At 39.1% G+C, this 27520-nt stretch overlaps 1 protein-coding gene across 1 annotated transcript; it reads left to right on the forward strand.

The window, feature by feature from the left end:
* Positions 1–3330: 3330 nt before the first annotated feature.
* On the forward strand, positions 3331–27205 carry ankrd24 (ankyrin repeat domain 24). The gene is made up of 22 exons (XM_030131497.1): positions 3331–3395; positions 5091–5221; positions 5435–5523; positions 5622–5686; positions 5768–5825; positions 5926–5996; positions 6145–6251; positions 7733–7905; positions 9707–9729; positions 9976–10070; positions 10916–11036; positions 11160–11279; positions 12496–12625; positions 12765–12943; positions 14511–14674; positions 15337–16118; positions 17335–17642; positions 21833–22066; positions 23051–23227; positions 23614–23781; positions 23885–23950; positions 26808–27205. The coding sequence occupies exons 1-22, from the start codon at positions 3360–3362 to the stop codon at positions 26874–26876; spliced, it is 3366 nt and encodes a 1121-aa protein (XP_029987357.1). The 5' UTR covers positions 3331–3359; the 3' UTR covers positions 26877–27205.
* Positions 27206–27520: the final 315 nt, after the last annotated feature.

A 27520-nucleotide genomic window follows, 5' to 3' on the forward strand; every position in this document is an offset into this window, starting at 1 on the left:
GAAACTTGATGTCACAGAGTATGTGATTGCAAATATCTTGCAGATCCCACTGGCCCAATCTAAATCTGAAGACTTCTCCACCTGTTCCCAGCCTTTCTTCACTGGCTCTCCAAAATAATTTGACTGTGGAAACAAAACTCTGGAGGATAAACTCATATTTTAAGAATCTTTAACAAGTAGGTACAAAAGCAATATATTGTGCCGAAGCCTGTATCTTGTGGGGACAAGAACAATTTAATTAGTAAGTTAAAAGAGCTTTTACTGGCACAACATGGATGTTGCAAGTGCAAGATAATTTGTTTACCCAACATTAACAAATGCTTCTCCAGCCAAGGTATCTATGTCCTATTTTTCTTATGTAATAAAAAAAATCCCATCTGTTTATATCTTGGTCCTTCCTGTATCTTCCATGTTTTCTTCCTACTCTTTTTCTCCCAGTCTTCACTGTACATTTATATTTATATCTTACTTTTGTCATTTCATCTCTCACCCCCTCAGTTATGACATATTGAGCATACATTTAATTTTTCTTCCGTCCATAGCCAGGGGTGAGATCCAGTTCAGGGTAGTACAGAGGAGAAGATTGAAACTGAGCAAGAAATGGAAAATCACACTGTGACAGTGAAGAACAAGAAGACACATGGAGAGCACAGGGGAAAAACAGAAATGGAAAATCAGGAAAATCTCTCACAGAGAACTAATCACACGCAGACAGGCACAGAGAGACAGACAGGTGTAAAGTCATTGTGTTTTTCATGCTAGATAAAAAGACGTACAGAAGCCAAAGATTTAATTGAATCAAACAGAAAGAACAAGGCGTTGTGGAATATTTTGGAGAAATAATAAGGCTCCCTAATTATAAGGGTCTAAATATGGATGTGACATTTTCATCTGAACCCTCTCAGATGTTGCTCTTTTATAGTAGAACAGCATCATTTGTGGAACTGAATGGTACAAATAACCCTCTCCTAATGGAAAGCATCAGTGGCTGCATTCATTCACAAACTGACACATCAGCAAAGGTCAGGGTGGCATGAATGTAATCTGAAAACAATCATCCCTCCTCTGGTTTAACTGGAGAATTAAATAGGCTGCACACACACAGTTGTGAGACATTGATTTGCATAGTTTCATCTCCCTTGCATTTACTGCCCCCAGTTGGTTACTCATGTGTACTACATCTACAGGCAGGGTTCGTTTAAAACAATTTAGCAGCCACAAAAAAGAAAAGAACAAAACTGAGCTGGAAAAACTATGCTACAAAAATAACTGTACTTTAAGGTGTGGGTTTTATGCCAGAGTACACTCCATTTAATGTCTGGTTAACTTTACACAATTGCACACCTTCCACTTAACTACACAATTATGTAATATGAATCCAATTTCCAGAAAAGTTGGGTAAGTTTCTGAGTAAACTATAAAAACTAAAATATGTCATTTCAATTCACCTCTATTGAATTGATAAAACAAACAAAAGACTGCTATGTTTTCAGTGAGTAACTTAATTGAATTTATATTTTGATGCTTGCAATGCATTGAAAACTAGTTGCAAGAGACACGTCAATACGGTGATACATCACATTTGCCTGTTATTTGGCTATTTGTTTGTTTGGATACTGACGACACTACTTCTTGTACTTTGGCTAGTGGATTTTTTGACCATCCTTGCTGTTTGCAAGTCTTAAACTGCTTAACAGTCTATGGTGGCTGTTGTCTGATTCTCCTCATAATGTCAATACATTCCAATATTGGAATATGTGAGCTGCAGACCAATCCAGCACCAGCACTCTGTGACTATGAAGCAACACTGTTGGAACTGGTGCAGAATGAGGCCTGGCATCGTGTTGATGTAATAACCACGGACTTCAGGGAAAAGACATCAAATTAATGGCAACATTTTGCATATATCTAACATTCAATCTGTGCCTTCACATACAGGCTGCCATATGGACACTGAGGCAGCCCCAGACCATCACAGATTTGTTTGTACCTTTCACAAATAGCTGATAGCTGAATAGGCTGAAATGTAGACTGTGAACAATAACCATGTCAGATGAGCTCAGGTCCAGAGAACTAGGCAGCTTTTATGCCCATAACTGATAGGACTGCCTACAGTTTTAGGTTGCATTTCTGGATGTAGCACTGCACTATGTTAAGAGACAGTTCAAAGTCTTCTTGAGCCCTGGTGACTCTATCCATCATGGCATCATGACGGTTTCTTGGTAGAAGGTCGATCACATTCACCAGTGGTTTCCACCCTGGGTTTTGCACACTGCAATTTCCCCACACTCCCTGAATTCCTTCACTATTGTACATGATGAAAGACCTCAATCGTTGCAATTTTATGCTGACAATTCTGAACTGAAAGACAACTCTCTAACTATGTTTAGTGTTCAGACATGAAGCATCCTTCCTTATAAACACTTTTACATCCTATCATGAAGCTTTGCTTGTTAGCAATTAGCTTGATTGTGATATTTGACAAAAGTGTTGATTCTACTTGGATATTCTGCAAACTTACCAAGTTTATTTTTTCTGTCCTTACTGTTTTTGAGTCGGTTGCAGGCCTAGAATATTACATTTGTGTAGGTCTGGACAACATGACTAAACTGAGGTTCCAACTTTTACGGGAATGGGATCAATGTTACTTTTCTTACATCTTCACAGCATGGACAAGCTGTTGCTAATGCTAATGCTTTACTGACTGACGCTAGCTACAGTTTAGCTAAGATGTATAATGGATAAAATATTCAAAATGAGGCACTTTTACCTTCAGCCCATGGTTTTTCTTTATATACTGAAGCACTACGAAAACGGGGAGGCAACACCATGACTGCATGTGACTCAGTAACAGATTCCTCATCCTCTTCATTACACCTCTCTAACTGTTTTAGGCAGAAAAAGCCGCCACGCCGTGTCGGTACCGTACGGGATAGACACTATACTCCATAGATTCCCGCCAATCAAAGGCTGATCCGGTGTTTTGCGCATTGCTGATTGGTTGATTTATGAGAGGGCGGGTTCAGTCGTGCTGTCGGCCAGGCAGCTCGGTGAGTTGACTTCAGTGTTGTTGTGAGCAGCTGATGGGGCAGAGGGGACACTCACCTGGAAAACAGCTATCCACCACAGGTAGTTCACATTGTTCATAATACGTCTCTGAATTTAGATACAGAGTTAATGGTGCCTTTTAGTTGGGAGTAATATGCATGGAGTTTGTAAATGTTGAAGATAACAGGACTAATTATGAAAATGTAATCTACTTGATGTGTGCATGCTAATATTAACATTAGCATACTTTCAGTTACTCTCTATCTTGTTTTTTTTAGTGCTCCAGTTGAAACAGAGGCTATAAAACCATAATGAAGAGTCTGAAGGCAAAGTTTAAAAAGAATGAGGTGAGTGCCATCTGTTTCAAGGCATGTGGTTTGTAACATATGGATGTTTTCTAGAAGTTGTCCACCTGTTAGCTAGAGGTACAGGCGAGTTTTGACACATAAAGCTAAAGATTTGTTATAGTTTAATTTGACAGTGGTGACCTGCTGCTCTATATTATGTGGTCCTCTACAAGTCCCAGGTTGGTCTGTGTTTGTGTGAATGGGGGGCCGTAGGATTTAGTGTCACAGCAGCAGCAGCAGGAGAGCAGGGCTGTGTCCAGACTGCTGCCATAACCAGAGCTCTCAGGTAGCATTCAATTATTCACACATAGGTACACACACACACACACACACACACACACACACACACATATACACACACTCTCAAAGAATAAAGAATTCCTACTTTCCTGCTGTTGTCACTGGATGCTACAGTCCTCTGAGGGGCTTAAAACTTGGTGAATAGCCTTACTCCATAATATGTAATAATACACAATAGTCAGTCAGTTCAGTCATGGTTTATACTTTGAGCCAAATGTCACAAACAGACAAACATAAAAATGTGATATACAAACTGCATATGCACATACACATTCCTCTTCCATGCTTCCAATACGTACATCCTGTTTACAGCCTTTTTACAACCTATCAGGCTAATTTCAGTCTGTCTGTGTGCCTCATTGTGTTCCCTCTGTCCCGTAAATGACCATCCACACCAGCAGCAGAGCAGAGCACAGAGCTCATTTCTCGTCTTTTTGCTGAGTCTTCACATCAAATAGGCCCAGCTCTGCGACTGCAGGGAAACAGATCTAAACAGTGTGACGCTGCCAGGGGTTGGTACCGTGCAGAACCTGACAAAAACTAATGGACGAAGCGAAGGAGGGGAGTCTTCTGTAGAGAGGAATGCAGCTGTGAAAATACTAGGGTAGAAGAAGGAGGACAGCGTGGGAAGAAAAGAGGTGGCAGAGTAATATGTGTATGTGTATATGTGTGGGGACCGGTGGGCAGACCGGGTACGGTATGTCTCTGCTAGCAGCTGATAAGATACCTTTTTGGATGTGGACAGAAACCACTGCATAGAGAGACTTTTTGAGGTCTGAGGCTAGCAATGCTACTAATTAGTTTTATTCAGGACAGCATTAAATCTCTGGGATGTAGCTCTCAGTTTTGATCTTGCTCTGACCTCTGAAGAGCATCTGGAGGAAACTTATGTGTAGCTGATTTCTCTTTGTTTTATTCTAATGTAAGTGTGCATATGTGTCATACAGTCAGGCGACAGTGTGTATTGTTATGCAGGACACACAGGGGTTGCTCAGCACTCTGTAGCTGTAGTTAGCTGTGTGTGTGAGACAAACTGCTAGCGATATGGATCCCCAGCAGCCTGTTTTTAGCCTGATGAAGCGGTTCTGTCCTTGTTTCAGCCTGCTACCGCTGCCTGTAGGTACCTCCTCTTAATTTCTAGTCAAGAATTAGATAAGGAACATGATCAGTTTTAACCTGCTAAAAATATCTACACTAACATATGCTTAATTTAATCTGTATGAAACTGATATCACTTTATTTTGAAGTTGACAGACATCATCACTCCATAGTCTTTACCTTAACTGCAGTGTCCAGTCATCCATTGTTTTGCATGTTATGAGATATGTAGTTTGGTATCAGTTTCCACTTGGCCAGTGCAGGGTGGTGACCTTCTCTCTGACTTGGCCCCCTCAGAGTCAGGACTGGAGTAAAAGTGATGAAAGGCTACTGCAGGCTGTGGAACAGAATGAACCTGACAAAGTCTCTGCTCTCATCGTCAAAAAGGGTCTCTGTCCCACCAAACTGGATGCTGAGGGAAAGTCAGCGTAAGTTTGTACCTTACTTTTTATCCTTCCAAGTAACAGGAAAGAATTTAGTAATTAGGGGCCTCACTGATATTCAAACAGTGTTTTGTTTTTATTTTGGTTATACTCAAAGTGATTTATGGTCCACACTGGGCATTAAAGGGATTTATTACTTACTTTTTTGTGCATGAAGTGTATTTACACATGTATTTGCGTGACATTTTTATCTGGAAGGTTCCACCTCTGTGCAACCAGAGGAAGGCTTGATTGCCTGGAGATCATCATTTCTCATGGAGCAGATCTCAATGTGGTTGATGGAGCTGGTATGTTATTTTATGAATTTATGGTCACCCAAGGTTTATTAGTTGCACATTTCATCCACTGTTTTGTTTATTCTTATTTTACTGTTAAATGACTTCAGGTTGCAGTGCCCTTCATCTTGCAGCCAAAAATGGACAATCAGAGTGTCTGAAAAGACTCTTACAGGTAAAGCACAGAGATAACATATATTTAAGTTCATCAGTGAGTGCTTTATGAAGTCTAAAGAGGTAAAAATATCTTTTTTAGGAGAGACTGGCAGTAGACTGCACTGACAGTATTGGCAGGACACCACTCCATCATGCAGGTAACAAAAACTTCTCTTCTCTACCATTCAGATCACTCAGAGGGTTCAGCAAGATCTTAGTTGCACTCCTTGTACAAACACATATTGCTGTTTCCTACAGCCGTCAGTGGCTGCTTGTCTTGCACTGAGACGCTTTGGGATTTTAAAGCCAATATAGATGTCCAGGATGGGGTGAGTTGGCAATGGAAATCGTGTATGAAGTGTTGTTTTCTGTTGGAATTGTTTAGTGAGACTAATGAATGAAAGATTTCTTTTACTTGTTTGTGTGTAGTTCCTTGGACAGCATTGTCAAATTTTCATTGATAACGTCTCTTTACAGGAAGGGGCCACCCCGCTGATGTTAGCAGCCCAAATGAGCAGAGTGGAGCTGGTTTCGTTTTTGTTGGGACGAGGTGCCAATGGGAACATACAGGACAACCAAGGAAGGTACTGGACTGTTTGACACAAGGATCATAATGCCAACTCACATTCATGTCATGGATTTTCTTGGGAAAGTTCACATTAAAGCATATTCATTGGACTTTGCCAAATATTAAAAATTTGCTTCAAATTCATTTTATGTGGGAATTCTTGTTCTTCTTGTTCTTGTTCTTCCTCCTCTTTATCTATCTATCTATCTATCTATCTATCTATCTATCTATCTATCTATCTATCTATCTATCTATCTATCTATCTATCTATCTATCTATCTATCTATCTATCTATCTATCTATCTATCTATCTATCTATCTATCTATCTATCTATCTATCTATTTATTTATTTTCATCATGCTAAACCTCCAAGAATCTTGCTAAATATAACTTTGGATCTGAAAACTCACAACATTTTGATAGTACATTTCCCATAAAAGATTCAATGAAGGTCCTTCAAGCCTTTTTTGTTGGAAGGTGTTAATATTCGTTGTTGATATATCATTAACATGTCTTTATAGAGCAGTGGATAGCACAGCTTTAGGATTTTGCAGAGTACATTAAATGACCTGGGGGTTGAGAAGGTATCGACTCACTCATAAACTACAAGTCTGATTTATTGGTCTTAAATCATTCCCTGTGTCATGTAGTAGGCAGGGTTTAGTGAGATTCAGCAAGACTCTGGACTCCTCTCATTCCATTTTTCTGTAGCTGCTGCAGAAACCTTGACACATGGAGTGATAGAAAGTGTCAAACAGTAGGTGACCTGCTGGGTCATACTGGGACATGATGCTGTTTCCTAAATTACTCTCACAGTGGTGGGGTTGTTGGGGTCAGAAATGAAAGGATTCCTTTAGAAAGTCTCTTCCATTTGTGATAGAGCTGCGGTTTAGTCAGTTTAATGTTCTCGGAGAAGACAATTAGAATTATTTCCTGGTTTACATCAGTATAATTTAATGTTTCCACATGAAAATAACAAGGCCTATACATTGTGTTGCCTTGTTTACTTGCATTATATCTTGTCTTCAACAATATTCAAATGTAGATGAATTGCTAACTATTCAGAGAGATGGTCCATTTCATTTTGTTACTCATCAACGGGGTCATGCCTCCTTCACTAGAATCAATGTTTTAATACTACTAACAGCTATTTCATTAAATTAAATGATATCATATAATATGAATCTACATGACCTAGATTTCCGCTTGAGTTACATCAGGTAGATTTTGTCATTGGCAGTGGTCGTGAAAATAACAACGCCCTTGATCCCTTGTTACTTCATGATGTTATCGACTTCTACATCTTTTATTAAGAGTTTGATTGACAGACTCGTAGTGACACAAATCGCATACTATTCATTTGGGTGAACAATACTTAAGTAGATTACTGAAACTGACTACACCATGGCCTTCTGCCGCACTTTTGTAATTTAGACATGTGGGAGTTCATTGGATAAATATGTTTTGAGCTGTTCTTGGATGTTTGTGAATCACAGATCTGCACTGATGCTGGCCTGTGAGGCTGACAGTGTTGAGACTGTGGAAGCCCTGCTGAGAGGTGGAGCCAACACACAGCTGGATGATGCCCTTGGGCATAAAGCATCTGACTACAGTGAAACCACAGGCAACCAGCACATCCTGAAGATGTTGCTAGAGGGAGTACCTCCAGGTACAGTATGAGGCATTCATGTTTTATTTCATTTTGAATGCAGATATTATTTTACCTGTGGTTGGTTGCAAACCTCACAGATCCTTGGAATCAAAGAGCACCTCAATTTTAAGTAAATTTACTATAATGATTTAAAGTTTTAAAATTAAACTAACACTGTCACTCATGGAAAAAAGTGTCAAGCTTATGGTTTTTTTCTGTACATTTGTACTATGGCAGCATAGTAAACAAAACAAAAGCAAACAAAAATACATCCATTCCAAATAATACTCGCCTTATAATCTTCATATACTGAGTCAGCCTCACTGCTCACTTAGCTCAGTTTACAATGAAAGCATAAATTATCTCCATTTGGCATGTTTTTTCCATATAACTTATGTTGTCAGTAGCTGCACTGAAGATCTGCTTTGGATTGGCCAAGAAAGATTAGAACTGGAACAGCTCTGAACTTCAACCACAACACTGCTCTGCTGCTTTTGCACTGAGGGTATCAGCTCCACTTCAGTTGTTCTGGCACATGTTGACACCAGCATATCGCTAACATTTTCTGAGATTTCCCTCTTACTTGGTTTAGCGTCCCATGTTATGACATGATGATACTGATGCAGCAACAATTTTGGATCGACCAATTTCTGATCTTAATGACACTGTGTCACATTTAATATCACTTTTGCTTGTCTAAAACTTTGCCAAAAGTGATACAAAAAAATGTGTCTGGTGGTACTAGGTGGTCCCTGCTGTCATGCAGTTGAAATGCCAAAGAAACCGTGTAGAGTTGAGCTGATACCGTCAGTGGATGAGCAGCAGAAATAACTTTAAACCTTCTCTTATTATGCATCTTCAGCAAGTGATTATGAATTTAGCATCAAACTTTATTTCTTTATCTACTAAGAAATATCTTCTGGAGAAAGTAACAGCTTTGAGCATTGTTTTAAACAGACAGTAGCTAGCAGTTGTCATAACGATCATTTCACACATCACTGCCTTTGGTCACCACTATTGCGATTATAGTTCTCCATCTGTTGTTTCACATGAATGAAAAAAGAGTTGTCCCGTGACTTACTTCCTATTTACTGTGTGTTAGACTGAGCAGGAGCAGATGGAGGCTTTGGGGTCAGACTGGCAGACTAAAGGCCACAGTGACTCGCTTCTCCAATGGCTAATGGTTGTTTTAGGGGACAGGCATCCCACCCAGATGTAGTATAATGCAAGGTCTCTTCAATGGTGTACAACGATATGTTTTACATTTTTGGGTAATTTTAATGTTGTAAAGTAGAAACAGCCCCTTTTTAAAGAGTAACACATGAAAAAAGCTAATGATTGAATATCTTTTAATATAATAAAGTGGAAGCTACAGTTGAACTTTGCTTCAGCTTCATTCTGGTTAATTCACTGGATCTGAAACAGTTAAATTCATTGGCTCTGTGGTGCTCAGGATCCTGACTGTTTCACTTCTCCCACAGGAAATGAGTGTAATAGGAGGAAGTGGATCAGGAGGACAGCTGGGTGTGATTTTAAAGTGGACTCCTTTAAAAGGAAAAAAAAAAAAAAAACTTTTTTCCCCTTTTATCTTTCAAAGAAGAAATCGATGTTACATGAAAACAGATGTTTGAGGGAGGTGAAGAAGAAAATTTGCTGTACTTATGATGCCAGATCATATTTTAGATAAAGTTGGCAGATTTACCTCAACGTAGAGCGTTAATATGCACACATATTGATATAAGCCTATCTATGTGTACAATGTCATCGCTGGAAAACCTGAATTGTCTCGCTGTGTGTCTCTTTTCTTCTGCATACATAGCTTCAGAGGGCGCAGGCGAGGAGGTAATGTTGCATAGCTGTGTTTTGCGTCACTCCCTCCATCAGTGAGATCATGGCCCTAGTTGGCTGATCATATTGTGCATGTTTTCCAATATGAGGTCATTGTTTTTTCTGTGCTGTTTTCTTTTGTTCCTCTTTGTTGCCTACACTTAGGCAACAAATGTTATCTTAATCTACTCCATCCCCTCATTTAAGTTGAGCTTGAACTCTGCTTGTCTGTGATCCCACCCTCTTCCTGCCTCCACGCAGCCCCCTCATCCCCCCTCAGTCACCTCATCACTGCAAGGGGGGACTACACCCCGCAAACGGAAAGCTCCTCCACCTCCCCGGTCTCCTCTTCAGGTACTGTCATAAATCACATGCACAAGTCATGATATAGGCAGCCCTTATCACGTATAGTATCGGCATATACTATACTTTCACCTATATCATGTAGAATGTGGCTCTTTTTTTTTAAAAAAAAAAAAGAAAGAAAAAAGAAAAACTGCTTCATCTCTCCCTTATCGTGTGCATACTGTTTGTTTGTGACTTGTACACTGATAAGCCAATTTCTTTTATGAGCTGTTTAATTTACAGTTCTGTGCAAAGGACTTACACTTCTCCAAGGGGTGGGTAATAAAGCCAAAAACATCTGTTTAAATTATGTGTGTTCTTCATCTATATGAGAGAATACATGATTTTCCAATACTATATGCTGTACATGACTAGAGAAACCATTCCAAATGAATATATCTCAAGAAGCAAATAGCTTGCATTCATTTGTCAGTGGATTAAATGTGGATTTTGCAGTTTTTGCAAGAGTTCATCAAATAACTTCAGTATACTGAGCAGCCTGGTTAATTTTCAGCATTTTAATGATTCAGCACTGTTTTTGGGTGGTGGTGCACTGTCTGGATTTTGGTGGTCAAATGTACCAGGTCACATGGAGGATCTAATAATATAAAATGTGTCTTGTATAATCAGATGAATTAAGGAGTGTCACCTTAAAATGAGCCGTTTACATCTGCAGAAGTACGGGGTTGAAATTATCTTGTGACTTGTAGCTTTTGAATTGATATCTAAAGCATAATGTGAGAGCAATAGAGTTTAGAAAATTAGCTATTAAGTTGATATTTAAGTAAGACTGACATTTTTCTTGTTCGTATTCTTATTCTCCTTCTCCTCCTTTTTCTCGCTTTCATTTGTGGTGCCAGAATTTAGCACCTTCTCCACAGCCTCGGACTAATGCTCCCCCCGTCCCGTCCCCTGAACCTCAGTCTCAGTCTCCTTCTGCCTCTCCTCAACCCACAGAAACACAACCGTCAGCCCAGGTTAGCACGGTCCTTTTGTTTATTAGGCTTCATGTTTATGTACTTACAGCTGCTACGTGTATAAATATTTGCAAAGCATTTGATGAGCTACTTTTTGCTCCATGTATTTCTTGTCTGTGTAAGCCAGAGGATGAGGAAGTGTTTGAGGAGATTCGACGTCTGCGTCTAGAAAGAGGTCGACTTCTCCAGAAGATAAAAACCTTGGAGCAGCAGCAGCAGACCGCCCTCTCTGCCTTAGAGGAGGTATTACTCTGCTGGGACATTACTGCCTGGATGTTTTATAGAAGTCTCAAATTACACTTAAGAGTTCCTTGATGAAGGCTGAAGGTTGTATCTAGAGAATAGAATAGAATAGAATAGAATAGAATAGAATATAGTTGATCTTTACTGTCATTGTTACAGGAACAATGAAAATCTCTTTAGCAACAAACACTTGAAGTGCAAAAAAGACTATATAAAAATATTTTTAAAAATATTGTTAATATACAGAAGCTACAGTGTTCCCTATCATGGAGGGAATATGGTTGGCAGAACATTGTTAGATATTTTGCTACAACAGCACAGAAATCTCACAATACAAAATGTTGGAGACTGTGGTGAAAATAAAGCCAGTCATTTTCATATATTTTGAGATTGCCCTTATATTGTGCCTTATTGACGGGCTTTGAAGAAAAGCATGGAGAAAATTTTCAAAGTGCAATCTCCACTCACATTTGAATCCATATACTTGGGAAAAGAGAACCAGGGTATAACAAATTCACAGAATAAATATTCAGAATATTGTCTGTGGCAGGTAAAAAAGCCATCACTAGGAAGTGGCTAGAAAAGGATGCACCAAAAATGGAGGACTGGATAGAGGTTATAGATGACATCTATTGGATGGAGAAGTTGACTTTCTCTGTCAGACTTGATTCAAACAAATTCACCAATTATTGGAAAAAGTGGGTTGATTTTGTACCACTATTAAGAGCTGATTTTATGTGATAAGAGTCACGTGCATATAGACCCATGTAAACCCTTGGTTCATGCTACACACTTTAAATGTGCGGTGTTAATCTTATACAAGGGAAAATGGTTACTGGAAGGAAAGAATGGAATGGGAAAAATACTTGTTATTTCCCATTAACTCTATTTTAGGTTACTGTGTATATTTTTGCTATTTCTGTCATTGTTCCCCTGTATGAATGTGTTTTTGGTTTGTTTTTCTTTACATATATAGAAGTTATGTGCATGATGTAAAATGCTGATAAAATAATGTTGCCTGAAAATAATAAAAAGATATTTAAAAAAAAACCAAAAACTACAGTGTTAAAATATTAAATACACCAATAATACTAAAATACTACTAATTACTACTAAAATATACAAATAGCTGGCTCTATAATACAAAAAGCTAACTCTATAATACAAAAAACTAACTACATGTGTTTACACGATATTTTGTGTTTTAACATTGCAGTTATCAGAACTGAAGCAGCGTCTGCAACAGGCAGAGGCAGAGAGGGACAAGCTGCTGGAGGAGCTGAAGGGAGGCCATGGTATCGGGGCTAGTGACTCTGAGGACATGGATGAAATGCTGGACTTCCCAGGTATGTGTGTGGTCCTAGTATCCCATACGCAGAAAAGACCATATACTGCTGCAGAGGACTCAAAGTAACACACAGTCTGTCTATTTTGTCAGGTGACACACACATTTATTTTTGTTGTGGCTTTTCTTAAACCTTCCAGAAAAGCTCCTCTCTAAACGTTCCAGAGCCTCCCCTGCTCCGGATGATGGTGCTTCTCAAGGGAACACAGACTCAACCAACCCCTCTCCTGCCCCTGCAGACCCAGGAACTGTGGCTGAGCTGCGCAAACAAATAGAGGAACTCGCTTCACAAAACTCTGAACTCGTTCTCAAAGTGCAGGTAACATTAAATGTAGAACATGCAGAAATACAAATAAACTGTATAAACACTACACCATGCACAGAAAAGAGTAATTCAGCAACATGTCTGTGTAAGGTCTCATAAGTGGGCTTACAAACCGACAACCGGAACACTTAAGGTCATTAACATATGGGAAAAACAACTTACAGAAACCACTGTCCTGCAAGTTTATAAATCTATTTTCCCCCACCAGTACCTAGAGCTGAAGAAGTCTCTTGGATGAGAGAAGAGCAAAACTAGTCCAGTTGAACCAAAAACTACTGAGAAAAATAATGCTGCAACATATCTAGCATTAAAGAAAACAAACATAATGATCTTATATGATAAATACCTCCTTCCTCAATCTGTCTTGACATTTCCCTACGCACACACTATCTGAGGGCCTGTTAAAGAGGATAAATTGAAAGTGAGGAGGTTACTGAATGGTCTCCAGAGGATGAAGATGTTGTTACAAGTGTATTTGAGTGTCCCTGACTCCAGCATTAGTCAGAGCCACTTAAAGTTCAGGTATAAATAGAGTACAACATCATCAGACACAGATGTGAGGGCAACTGTACACATTATTCCCATGGGTCATGAAAGTAAGTGGAGTGTAAATTTGCACTGACCAAAGTATCCTGTTCTGATGAGGTTATTTGTTTGTTGATTTAACTGAGCATAGAAACAATTCAGGTCATAACCTTAGATCTGTTCTGCTGCTGTTGTGTGACAAATAAAATAATGTCTTCTGGGACTTGAGACAAATTTGAAAATGATACTGATGATGGCAAAAGGGTTAACTCTGGTTGGGAGTAGAAAAATAGAAAGTCTGAAAAAGAGCTTGAGAATTATAATTAATCATTTTAAAAGATATCAGGAATTAAGTGTTGGATTAAAGACTGATTAAGGCCAGGTTGTCTCCTCCTTTTCTGTATGAACTTTGAGCAAGTTTTTTGATACACAATATTATGTATAATCTAAATGCATTCACGGTTTTCTGTAGGTTTTCAGAGAGTTTAAGTGTAGTTGTTGGGGGTTTTGGGTTGTCTTAGAAGAAAATCGTTGGGTTTTTGGATGAAATGCGTACAATTTCAGATTTTTTGGGGCCGCAACTGTTGTTAACATCTGTGTACAAATTTTGGAAAAAACTAGAGTATGTCATAAATACATGTTGATATAAAAAAAAAAAACACAAAATAATTTTACAAATACATTAATTTGGTTTTAGTGTTCCCCAAAATTGTTTGGGTGCTGCCTCTGCATGCTGCTGAATGTCCAAAAACACATTTCAAAACAAAGGCCACACTAATCTGTAAAATAGATCCACTATTGTGAAAATACCAGTGTGGCAGATAAATTTAACTACTTGGCAAAAACGTGGAAATTCTTTCCTGAGAATCTTTACCTGAGATCCAACATACTACCTAAATTAACCAGGTACATGTAACCTTCAGCATTTATTACATATATTGAGGGGAATCAATCCTGCAAAATATGGCTCTTGTTTCACAGTTTTTTTTTCATGGTTTTTCCTCCAAGTCATTCCACTAATTTTCTTTGTTTATAGATGCTGGAGATGTTTGAAAAGGATGATACTGACATGCAGACTACCAGCCTAGATTCTGTCCCTCTAACTCAGTATGAGACCCTTAGGAAGGAGTTTGAAGCCCTTCAGGAGCGCTTGTCTCAGGCCCAGGGTTCAGATGAGGTGTCCAGCATGGCAGAGGACCGGTAAGACTAATTTATTAAGACATTATTACCCCACCCCCCGAAGGGGAGGCAAGGGGTATTGTTTTGGTTTGGTTTCTTTGTTTCTTTGTTTATTAACACTTTAGCAGCAAAACTATTGGTTCAGTTCATACCAAATTGGGTTTATTGATTGCCGATGACCCAGAATAGATGTCATTACATTTTGGGAAAGTTACATTTTTTATGATTTTTAAAAATCTTCCCATTTACTTATAATTGGTGAAATATATGCGAGGGGCAGGGTTTGTTGTGCCTGGCGCCACTTGTTCAAGCAGATATCCCAACAGCATAATTCAAGTACCTTATTTACTTTCTAAGATTAGTCTTCTGTGTGAGATGTGCTCACCTCTGCAAATATCAGTTCCCGAACATCAGCATTGTTTGGCTCAGGTCTCTGTTAGGGACATTTTTAGAAGTGCTGTGCGTTTTTTTTCCTGCACCATTTTGGGAACTTAAAGATAGCAACAATTTTTGTATTTGTGACATCGTGTTGTATATAGAGTGTTTTGGCTTTGGGTTTTATCTCTGAAATAAAACAAGAACTACAGTATAATACCAAACAAATGGTTTTTACTATCCAATAGTTTTGGCAAATTTGATGATGAGTTTTCAGACATTTGGATAATCATTGTTCTGCTCTGCAGGGGGGATGAGAAGTCTCAGGGAGGAGGTGCAGATGCAGAGACTGTAGAGGCTCTGAAAGAAAAGCTGCTTGGGCTGGAGGAGCAGTTGGCCTCCTCACAAACCGAACTGGAGGAGTTGAAGGAGCAAATGCGCCTTGGTGTTCTATCTGTGGAGTGTAGTGAAGGGGATTCTCCTGCAGCAGGTGCTGGGACAGTTGGTGGGTCTGGGGCTGCAGAGGAGGCACAGACGCTCAGGGCAAGAGTGACTGAGCTGGAGGAGGAGCTTGCAAAGAGGCAGGGCGAGGCACAGGGTCAGAGCAGCCAGGAGAATGACACAATCAAACAGCTGACAGAGAAAGTAAAAGAGCTGCAGGCTGCCCTGGCCCAGAAAGAGCCTACAAAGGAGGACGGGGAGAAAGACACAGAAGGAGAAGACGAAGACAAAACCGTCAAGTGCCTCCGAGACAAAGTGTCTGAGTTGGAGGCAGCCCTGGCAGAGAGCAGGACAGAGAGAGGAGCAGCAGGCAGTGGAGAAGGAGATCAGGTCCGTCGCCTGCAGGAGCGTTTGGGAGAGCTAGAGGCTGAGCTGAGAAAATGTGTTCCCCGCTCCGAGTTGGAGGAAGTGCAGGTAACTCTGGGACTGCAGTGTGAGCAGCTGGCCAGGGAGAGAGCCGAGGTGGCCCGAAGGCTCAACGATGCTCTCCTGGAGCTGGAGAGACTCCGACCTCCTCCACATGGAGATGAGGAAGAGGAGGAGGAAGAGGAGGAACACTCAGGCAGCTCAGAGCCCTCAGTCATATCAGGTCAGTATACAGTGTTATTATCTCCCACTGACTTTAAATGCCTCCACTCAGAAACAAGTGTTTCTCAAACTCCGTTGACTGTATAATTAGTGTCTGTTTCATTTATTGCTGCTGCCTCCTGAGCCAACTGCATTGAAATTTCATTTTAGATGAAAATCTAGAATGAAATATAAAGTCTGTCAATGTCTATGTCTATGTAATCTTTGACTTTCTCTGTGCTTCTTGGTGTTTGTGCCTGTTTTCACACCACTGATGCTTTTTTTTTTTGGTTTGTTTTTGTCATATTCATTCTCTGAAGGGATAAAAAAATTCTCTGCTCAAAAAAATCTGAACTGAAGGGGCAGTGTACCCAGCATGATTTGTGACAACATAATGATTTTGGAGTCATCTGTAATCTAGTTGTTGTCTAGATCTGTGATCTACAGGGTGTCCACAAAGTCTCTTTACGATTTAAAACATTTATGACAAAAGCAATTGATGAGGTATGTTAATCAGGTTTGTTCTATGTACTCAGTGGTTATCCAAGTTTTAATCCCATTGCATTTGTGTATTTCAGGTACCCTGTTGATGAATTAGGTTCTGTTAAAGAAACCCCTAAAAATGGCAGCTCCTCAAGAAAAGACACAATGTGTATCGTGGTTTATTGAAACAAAGTCAGGGTTATGTTAAAGATGTTGAACAAAGATACGGGACATCAACGACCTGAAGCCAAATATCACTGATGCCAATGACACCTTTGATGAGCCTATGCTACAGCCAACATGGCAAGAAATCCAGTAACGTCTTGAAGTTCTTCATGCAACTAGTAGTGCCCATATAGAGGTGTATTAAATGAGGCAAAACCAAAAAACATACTTCAGTATCTACTTTTCATTTTGTAATAATTTCCACAGATTTGTCTGTTCATTTGCTTTTGTTATAAATTTGTTAAATTGTAAGGAGACTTTATGGACACGCTGTAGATCTAGATCTTGCAAATTTTACAAGTATAATGTAGAAATCTGAAGCCCTCTGTGCACAAATATTTATTGGATGTTTAGGGGAACAGGAAACATCAGAAACAAACCTCTGAATATTTGCATATCTAGAATTGTCAAAAGAGTGATAGACGAAATGTTATTGTCAAGGTCCTTTATTATGTTATGATTCATCACTGCAGTGGTCTTGTATGTTTTGAACATTAATTTTGTGAATCATCGTACCTCCGTTCCAGCAGACCACTCCAGGCAGACGTTAGCGGCAGTCAGAGAAGAACTGGAGGTGGCGAGGCAGGAGGCAGCCCAGGCCCTGGACTGCCTGTGTGCAGAGCGGGAGGGTAGAGCCCAGGAGCTGAAAGATGCTGTGCCGCTGTCCAAACATAAGGAGGCCCTGTCTGCAGTATCAGAACAGCTAGCTCAGACACTGCAGGAGCTTCAGGAGGAGAAGACCCTGCGAGGCCATGCTGAGGAGCACGCTGCCAGACTGGAGGCCAAACTGGAGGCAATGCAAGATACAGTATCCAAAGAGGAGTACGACAAAGTCAAGGTGAGGAGGATACTCAAAAGGGAAAAAAGAGTGAGGAGGTAAAATAACTACTGTACTTACCTCTCACTGTTCTCTGCACCTAACTAGGTATGATTGTGTGACTTGACTGAATGGGAGGGGGGCGGGATTTCCTGTTTTACCGTTTGCTTGATTTTTACTATTTGATACGATTTAAATATTTTTTATTGTATATTTCCTTTTTTTTTACTCAAGAATTAGCGTCTCTATAAAACACATCAGAATTTCATTGTGTATGCTCTGTGTATACAATGAAAATAAAAGGAATCTTGAAAATACTTTAAATTTAATTATATACATAGTGGGTCTCATAGATCATTAAATAGGCTTAGAAGTTAATTTGTGTTCTCAATTGCCATAAACATGTTTTTTGTAATTCTCTTCACAAAAAAAAATACACACAAAACAAAAACATGTAATTCAACATAGACCACTTATGAAGCAATAAGAACATCTAGACATTTCAAGCACTTACACAAAAAATATCCTAATAATAAAACAGAAAGACTGGTCTGAAGGTAGAGACACTTGATTGTCAACAAAAGCATCTTTCTGTCTCTAAATGAAAAGTAATTCTTTCTACTACAAAAATATTATACACTTTTCCCAGACACTTCTTTGTCAAGTACTAATGCCATCAACAATATACCAAACACATCTTTCTTCCTCCTCTGAAGTTCCTCTAATACAGTGATTCTCAATTTTTTTACAGTGGAGTACCCCCTGAAATATACTTTTTTAGACAAGTACCCCCAGCTCTTGCTTCAGCCTTTTTGATCGAAAAAAAGAAGCAAAATTTGTTCCTGTGCCAAAGTTGTTTGTTTTTATTTTCAAATCTTTGTAAACAAACAGCATATATTTAACTTTTTAAAATATTAAAAGTAACAAATCTTTATAAGTAGATTTTTTGTGTAAAATATAAATGTGAAAGTGCCTTCTATCACTGATAAGAAAAATAAATGAATTGGTCCTTAATGAATAAATGAACCTTTCATCAACAAAAAATAATTACTTAATTACTCAAATAAACTCATCTTGATTAACATAAAATAGAAGTGTTTTTAAAGTGTTACTAAGGGGGCCTCAGAATTTTTAAAAATATTGAAATGAAATAAGGTCAGGATTATCAATTTTATTATATGAATGTATTTGTTGTGTTTTATATTTCAGCATTAATTCTCATTATTTATTTTGTGTTCAGTACATGATGACTTATTTAATCTGTTTCTCCCAAAACATTTCAAGTACCCCCTTGGCTTCTTCCAAGTACCCCTGAGGGTACACGTACCCCCATTTGTGAAAGACTGCTCTAATAGATACAACAACTTGATACTTAAAACAACATGCTGTGTATGTGCATCAGTCTGTCTGAACAGATGAATGGGATTTATTTCAAGGAGTAACAAAATGGTGTATAACATTTATTTGTAAATTCTGTCCAAAATTGAGAGTTTGTTGTTTTCACCTGTAGTTTAACAGTTTCCTCGCATTTTTACTCTGTAATTGGCATATGTTCCATTTCCCTTTTTTTTTTTTTTTTTTTTTCCATACAGTAAATGTACCTTTTTGTCAAGTAATGGGTGTTCAACTATAATTTAGAGACCTGTTCTCAAATGCTTTTACTAGTACTTAGAGTATTTCATTTCTGATACCAGTGTTATTTATTTATTTATTTATTTTTATTTATTTTTTTCCAATAATGGGCTGGATCTATCAAAGGGTTGCATGTATTACAGTGTGTGCAAACTCGTTGCACATGCAAAAAATGTACAAACTGATTTATTAACAGTGCACAATAAGGGTTGTGTCTTTCAAAGGTGCAAAATAGCACGTCTGCATCAGTTAGTACATTTGCCACAATGAATATGCAATATGGGGCGTTTACACGCAGTGGTGCGTGTGGTGGGAGGAGAAAATGTAAATATATTAATTTAGCACACGCAAAGTGATTTATCAAACCCGAAAGCAATTTTGCTCATAGAAACTGCATCTATATTTACCACATCTAGAAAGGAGGTGCAAACGGGTTGGATGCGTAATTGTGCACACATGGCTGTGGTTAGGAGACATCGAAATGATGAAACGAGATGCAGAGAATGCATTTTTCACCCTCCTGTGAACATTTTTGGAGTGACGGAAGAAAAAATAATAGAGACATATGCGCCCCACACACAAACACAGACACTTTACGGGACTCTTTTCCACTCCTGATGATTGTGATTAAAAATACGCACCGACATTCGGCTACAGTGCAACAAAATTATGTGTGCGTGATAGTCATTCAATCCAACTACCCCCCCCCCCACACACACACACACGTGCGCACACATACACACACACACACACCTACCTTTTAAAATGAAAAATACATGAATGAATGAGTCATGCCATACCTTCTATGACGCGCACACACACACACACACACACACACACACACACCTTTAAAATGAAAAATACATGGATGAATGACTCATGCCATACCTTCTATGACGCGCGCACACACACACACACACACACACACACACACACACACACCTTTAAAATGAAAAATACATGAATGAATGACTCATGCCATACCTTCTATGACAAAACTCCTCCAACGTTACATTTCTGTGCATCTGGATCATTCAGTACACTGTTCCCATTAGTGCTGGTGTATCCCAGAGCCGTTTTTACAGCATACTGTCTCCAGTAGCGCACGCAAAACCCTCATTTAAATAGGGCGGTCTCCCAGACTTTGCACCTGTTATAATTTGCACAAGCAGTCTTAGTAAACCACCTGCAAACTGTGGTCACACCCCACACACAAAATTCTAGATTGCGCAAGTAAATTACTACACGTAAATTGGGATCTTAGTAGATCTGGCCCTTAGTGTTTAATTTGTGAGTATTTAAGTAAATATTCCTCCAGACCAAACCTATCCCTAGGATCTTGGAACCACCATATTGTTCTTTAACTGAAAAATAATCTGGGAATCCTACAGTCCAGTCTTTCAATCTGTGGTATAATTTATTAGATGTAAATCTTAGATGATAGGAAAAACATTAAAGCATGTCTATCTTCCTCAAGTTTGTGTAAGTTTTTAATTGTAAGTCTGTAGTGAATGTATAACCCATGGATTATTAATATTATTATTTTAATGAGTTTCATTTATCCAAGTTTTTGACAAAGTGAGTCAAGCTGTGTGAGTGTGAAAGCTGACATTTCTGATGTTACTAATCTGTGAACTCACACTTTTAACTCACTCTGTGCACAAAATTCTTAAAAATGTATTACCTACCTGTGTACTGGACCACATGTATACTATAAATTTTTATTCTTACCTGCTGTGCTTTAAAAAGAAAAAGATGATTTGTTCAAAATGTTCTAAATTTAGTCAAAAATATCTTGGAAAAGGTCTTAAAATGCACAAGTGTGTGATAGCTGTAGACATGCTGTCATAACATTTTGAGGCAGACTGGAAGAATACTGAAAAATCATGTCACACAATCAGGTTTTGAAGGGATGTGTAAGACCATGGGTATCAAACTCATTTTAGTTCAGGAGCCACATTCAGCTCAGCTTGATCTCAACTGGGCTGGGCCAGGAAGATAATAACGCTGAACAAAGTTAAATTACATAATGAAAATGTTTCCATCTACGAAGTATGATTTCAAAAAATGTGAATAGCATGAACAACCACAAACAACCTGAAATTTCGTGAAAAAAAAATGAGCACAATTTCAACAATATTATGATGTGTCATCTTATGATTTACACATGTTACAACTTACAGATATCAGTGGATATTTGAGGTTGGTCATATTTGTTCAGGTTATTCACAGGATTCATTATAAATGTAAACATTTTCATGTAAATGTAGTTTTTGGAGTGGTCAGTATTTATAGGTTATTATTATAATATGGTACTAGTCTGGCCCACTTCAGGCCAAATTGGGCTGAATGTGGCCCCTAAATTAAAATGACTGACACCCTTGATCGTTAATATCTTCAATATTTTTACATTTACTGAGTCCATGGGCCAGATTGGACCCCTTAGTGGGCCGGCTTTGGCCCGCGGGCTGTTTGTTTGACTTCCCTGTGTTAGACTAATCGTTCCTTTAAATCTTGGTCCAGTTGCCCCAGCATCTTGCATAATTTGTCACATGACACCCATGCTTTCCGTTTGCCAGGCAGAGCTCCAGCGCATCCTGCAGGCCAGTGAGAGTAGTGCAGCAGCAGCTCAGGATGCTCTGACTGACAAGGAGCTGGAACTGAGAGAGATCAAGTCCCAGAAGGCAGCAGAACAGGGTCTGATCTCCAAGGAGGACCATGAAGCACTGCGGCTCTCCATGCAAGCAGAGATTAATGCCATCACGGCTCGTTTCAACGACCTCACACGCAAACATGAGAAGACCTGCACTGAGGTGTGTGCTGCCTTTCCCACTGGATCTCGTGCCATTGAATGCCACATTAGATGTTATTGTTCCTGCTACAAAGAGAGCTGTGTTCCATGTGGACCTCTTTCTTACTTCTACATTATTCATATACGTATTACTTTCACTATTCAGTTCCTCATATTGCTCCGTTGATCCCTCTGCATATATACTCCCTGAACTTGTGTAGTATGAGCTCTATACATCTCTCACAATGTCAGTTTCCTGCTGCCTATATAATGGCCTTGAATTCAAAGAGGTAGGAAATTAACAGTTGGATAACGGATAATTATCGGTCTTACTTTGACAGTGAATGATTCCTTAAAATTGTATCTTTTTGACATTAAAATATAAATTTTGCTTAAACTAAAAGCAGAAAGTATGGAATGTCTTGCACTTCACCAAATCATAATGATTGAAATGTAGTGTTTGTAGATCTTCCACACACTAGGATCTATTTAAGAATGACTTTCTAAAGGAGATTGCGCAGATATAAGCTTATGTATATTTATTCTAGCCTGGTTATCTCCTTTATTTGATACCAGAAAGGGTTGATTATTATAAGAAAAAATAGAGCTGTTACTGAGAGAATTTGTAAATACTTACGAAATAAAATTCTGTCCTTATGGAACAAAACTATGCTGTGTATTTACATGAGGGAGAGTCAGAAAGTTCTTCGACAGATGTAATAAAAATGTATTTATCAAAATAACAAAGTTATTTTCTACATACTCTTCATTAGAGTCTAAACACTTTTGTAATCTATGTTTCTATCACTAGATTCCTTCTTTGTAGAATTGCTGGATTTGTCTGAAAACTTTTTGACTGTCCCTCATATATGATAGGCTACACTTGCTGGCACTAGTGTGTTAGTTTCCACAATTCCCAACTGAAGCAAAGAGTGGCTGAATTGGCCATATGTCTGAATGTGGACGACAGTATTGAAATGTCCCAGTGGTGGTTTTACTGGTATAGGTGTTCCAGGTCCAGAGGGAGGCTCTCTTTAATAAGAGTGAGCGGCAGGTTGCGGAGTCTCAACTGGCAGCAGTGCAACAGAAGCTCACAGAATTACAGGCCCAGTCCAGCCACATTCAGGAGCTCCATAAGGGCATCCAGGAATCTCAGGGCCTGGTCAAGGAGAAGGACCGTAAGGTAAGACATTGTAATGGAAGCAACTGATTTTAGACAACAAGTTTTCAAAAACTCCTCAAAACCTGAAAGCTAAGGTAGTGTTTCCTTCCCTATATAGACATGTATTTGTTGTTCTAATTTTGTGTCTTAACAGAGTGTTTTAATATGTGTACATATTCAGAGATATATATATGTGTGTATATTTAGAGCTGTATATATGTATATTGTTTTCTTTTCTTTTCCTGTTGTATTGATAATTTCTTTCCTGCTACTTTTTATTACACTACTGTAACACCCAATAATTTCCGCCTGGGATTATTAAAGAATTCAGATTCATATCGACATACCAGCATGGACTAAAATATCCAAATGCTGCAAAGTGACATTAAATGTCTGTCTTCATGCAGATAACAGAACTGTCCAAAGAGGTTTTTCGACTAAAGGAGGCTCTGGGAGCTCTTTCACCTCCACTCGGCATCTCCTCCTCCACCTCCTCCTCCACACACCATGCTGGTAACCCTGGACAGCAGGTGGCGTTGCAGAACAGAGTAGCTATCCTCACCCAGCAGCTCCAGGTGAGCAGAGAAACAAGAGAAACAGTCTCAGTAACCAGAAAACCCTTGTGTATATCACGACTACATATGAAGATACCTAAGTTTAATATTTTTCTTTTGATAGGATTGGGAAAAAAAGCACAAACAAGTGGTGACTGTGTACCGTTCCCATTTACTGGCAGCTGTACAGGTCAGTTGAATGTACACATATGGTTAAGAAGCCATCATGGAATGAGTGTCATGGGTATACTTACATGTTTTTGCATCTGTGTTGGATATGTACAGTGGGGCAAAAAAGTATTTAGTCAGCCACTGATTTTGCAAATTCTCCTACTTATAAAGATGAGAGAGGTCTGTAATTTCATCAGAGGTACACATCAACTATGAGAGACAAAATGAGAAAAAAAATCCAGGACATCACATTGTAGGATTTTTAAAGAATTTATTTGTAAATTATGGTGGAAAATAAGTATTTGGTCAATAGCAAAAGTTCAACTCAATACGTCGTAACATAACCTTTGTTGGCAATGACAGAGGTTAAACGTTTCCTGTAAGTCTTCACCAGGTTTGCACACACTGTAGCTGGTATTTTGGCCCATTCCTCCATGCAGATCTCTTCTAGAGCGGTGATGTTTTGGGGCTGTCGCTGGGCAACACAGACTTTCAACTCCCTCCACAAATTTTCTATGGGGTTGAGGTCTGGAGACTGGCTCGGCCACTCCAGGACCTTGAAATGCTTTTTACGGAGCCACTCCTTCATTGCCCGAGTGGTGTGTTTGGGATCATTGTCATGCTGGAAGACCCAGCCACGTTCCATCTTCAATGCTGTCACTGATGGAAGGAGGTTTTGGCCTAAAATCTCACGATACATGGCCCCGTTCATTCTTCCCTTAACACGGATCAGTCGTCCTGTCCCCTTTGCAGAAAAACAGCCCCAAAGCATGAGGTTTCCACCCCTATGCTTCACAGTAGGTATGGTGTTCTTGGGATGCAACTCAGCATTCTTCTTCCTCCAAATACGATGAGTTGAGTTTTTACCAAAAAGTTCTATTTTGGTTTCATCTGACCACATGATATTCTCCCAATCCTCTTCTGGATCATCCATATGCTCTGTGTCAAACTTCAGACGGGCCTGGACATGTACTGGCTTAAGCAGGGGGACACGCCTGGTGCTGCAGGATTTGAGTCCCTCTGGGCGTAGTGTGTTACTGATGGTAGCCTTTGTTACTTTGGTCCCAGCTCTCTGCAGGTCATTCATCAGATCCCTCCGTGTAGTTCTGGGATTTTTGCTCACTGTTCTCATGATCATTTTGACCCCATGGGATGAGATCTTGCGTGGGGTCCCAGATCGATGAAGATTATTAATGGTGTTGTATGTCTTCCATTTTCTTACAATTGCTCCCACAGTTGATTTATTCACACCAACCTGCTTGCCTATTGTAGATTCACTCTTCCCAGCCTGGTGCAGGTCTACAATTTTCTTCCTGGTGTCCTTGGACAGTTCTTTGGTCTTGGCCATGGTTGAGTTTGGAGTCTGACTGTTTGAGGCTGTGGACAGGTTTCTTTTATGCAGATAACGAGTTCAAACAGGTGCCATTAATACAGGTAATGAGTGGAGGACAGAAGAGCTTCTTAAAGAAGAAGTTACAGGTCTGTGAGAGCCAGAAATCTTGCTTGTTTGTGGATGATCAAATACTTATTTTCCACCATAATTTACAAATAAATTCTTTAAAAATCCTACAATGTGATTTCCTGGATTTTTTTCTCATTTTGTCTCTCATAGTTGAAGTGTACCTCTGATGAAAATTACAGACCTCTCTCATCTTTCTAGGTAGGAGAACTTGCAAAATCAGTGGCTGACTAAATACTTTTTTGCCCTACTGTAGCGGTTTGTGACATCTTCAAAGGGTTAGTCTTTTGCTCTGGTTGCAATAAAATGTTTTGTTTAAAGGTAGATCTGCAAACACTTCCAGTCAGTTTTTAGCTCATCAGCCGACAGACCATGAGCTATTGTGAAGGCGCTGTGTCCAGTGTCGTCTTCCTCATCTTCGTCATCCTCATCTACGTAATCGCCTTTTTTAGCAATTTCTTCTAACACCTCCGTTTTGAGATATTTTGATTTTTGTATTTTTTTTAACGAATTTTTGAAATATTGAATATTTGCCTTTACTTATAATGGTCTGTATTTTGATGGTTTACAACGTGGGAACGGTTACAGATATCAGTATTACTATAGAACACTGATAGGAAGTCATATATGGACTTTCATGTGGGTCCATGACCGCTGACCTTTAATGACCTTGAATGGTCAAACTCAAGGTCACCAATGTCTACATTTCTAAAATTTTCTTCTCTCAAACTACTGGTCAGAGTCATTTCAAATTTTTTATGTACCTTCCTCAGGGCAATGTCTACAAACATTGTTCACAGTCTTGAGAAATTTCGATTGTTAAATTTTTGACGAATTTTTGTAATATAAAATATTTGTTTTTACTTATAATGGGCCATATTTTAATGGTTTATAACATGGAAATGGTTACAAATATCAGTATTACTATAGAGCACTGATAGGAAGTCATATATGGACTTTTCATTTCATTGGGTGAGTTCTCCAGTGAAAGTACCACCCACTTCTATTGGGTGATTGATCTCCTACATCAAGACCACAGGACTCTAACATAGAGACAGAACCTGACAACCTCACAGATTCAACTTGTTATTGATTCTTCATAGAACATGCTGGTGAGATATAGACCACTGGTCCTATTTCTAATGTTGGTGTTTGAGATGGACTGGCTGGTTGCAGTATCTTGGGTTGGTCTCCCAAAGTTAAGTGGGAAGAGTCTGTCCTCTGTTTATGTGATCTGATTTCAGAAGATGTACAGGTAGTGTGCTCTGTATTGTTGACTTTTAAGACAACTCATGGATACTTTCTATACTAAACCAGATATTCTAAAAACATGTTTCCCAATAAGTCACATGTGTGTGCAACTGAGACTCACCACATCACCACATTTTGTTCTTACGTGGTCGTCTTTGCCCAACAGGGCCGTATGGATGAGGAGGTTCAGGGTCTGCTCCTTCAGATCCTGAGGATGACGCAGCATGGACACTGAACCGTACATCTCCAAATCTCTTTCCACTTCCAGTCCCTTTCCAGGTCAGCCTAAAGCAGCTACAGCGCAACAACCTGTAGGACCACTATCATAAAGACCACATCTAGAAAGCCAAATACATGTGATATGTGGTCAGACATAGCTGCATGCGTACAGTAACGTAGACTACAGCTTTAGAGCGTGAGTAATAACAAAGCAGTGAAAAAAATAAAACAGTGGAGTGCCTTTTTGTAGAACTACAGCAGCCTATCAGGATTTATGAGAACAGGAGGTGAATGTGGATACAAGGTGGTTGTTCAGAAGTTAGAATCAGATGGACTGATTGTGTGACAAGCTATTGATTTTATATTACTTTGTAATAATAAAAAAGTAAAAGAAATTGTTCTGCTGTTGGTCCTATTTTTGTAACTCTGCTTCAGCTTCGATACAGTAAGCATCTGCCCGGTCCTTCTCGTCGTGTCTATTTTTGGGAAATGTAAATCTGAAGTCTTAAGTTAGTGATAGCATGTGTGCATGGAAACGAAGACAACTGCTCACACTAACATAAAGTACACACAAAAAAGGTACACATTAAATTATAGCCTGTTTCTTTTTTTAAGTTAATTTTATTGACAAATGGTTAATCAAAGATTTAAGAAACAGAA

Source organism: Sphaeramia orbicularis, chromosome 4 (assembly GCF_902148855.1).
Source record: "Sphaeramia orbicularis chromosome 4, fSphaOr1.1, whole genome shotgun sequence".
Taxonomy (NCBI): domain Eukaryota; kingdom Metazoa; phylum Chordata; class Actinopteri; order Kurtiformes; family Apogonidae; genus Sphaeramia; species Sphaeramia orbicularis.

Excerpts from the sequence above, each read along its gene's own strand:
- ankrd24 (XM_030131497.1), top strand. The coding sequence starts at position 3,360 with ATGAAGAGTCTGAAGGCAAAGTTTAAAAAGAATGAG. Across the intron at positions 10,071-10,915 it reads CCCCGGTCTCCTCTTCAGGT|CCAGAATTTAGCACCTTCTC; the intron begins ACTGTCATAAAT and ends TCATTTGTGGTG. Across the intron at positions 23,951-26,807 it reads ATTTACTGGCAGCTGTACAG|GGCCGTATGGATGAGGAGGT; the intron begins GTCAGTTGAATG and ends TTTGCCCAACAG.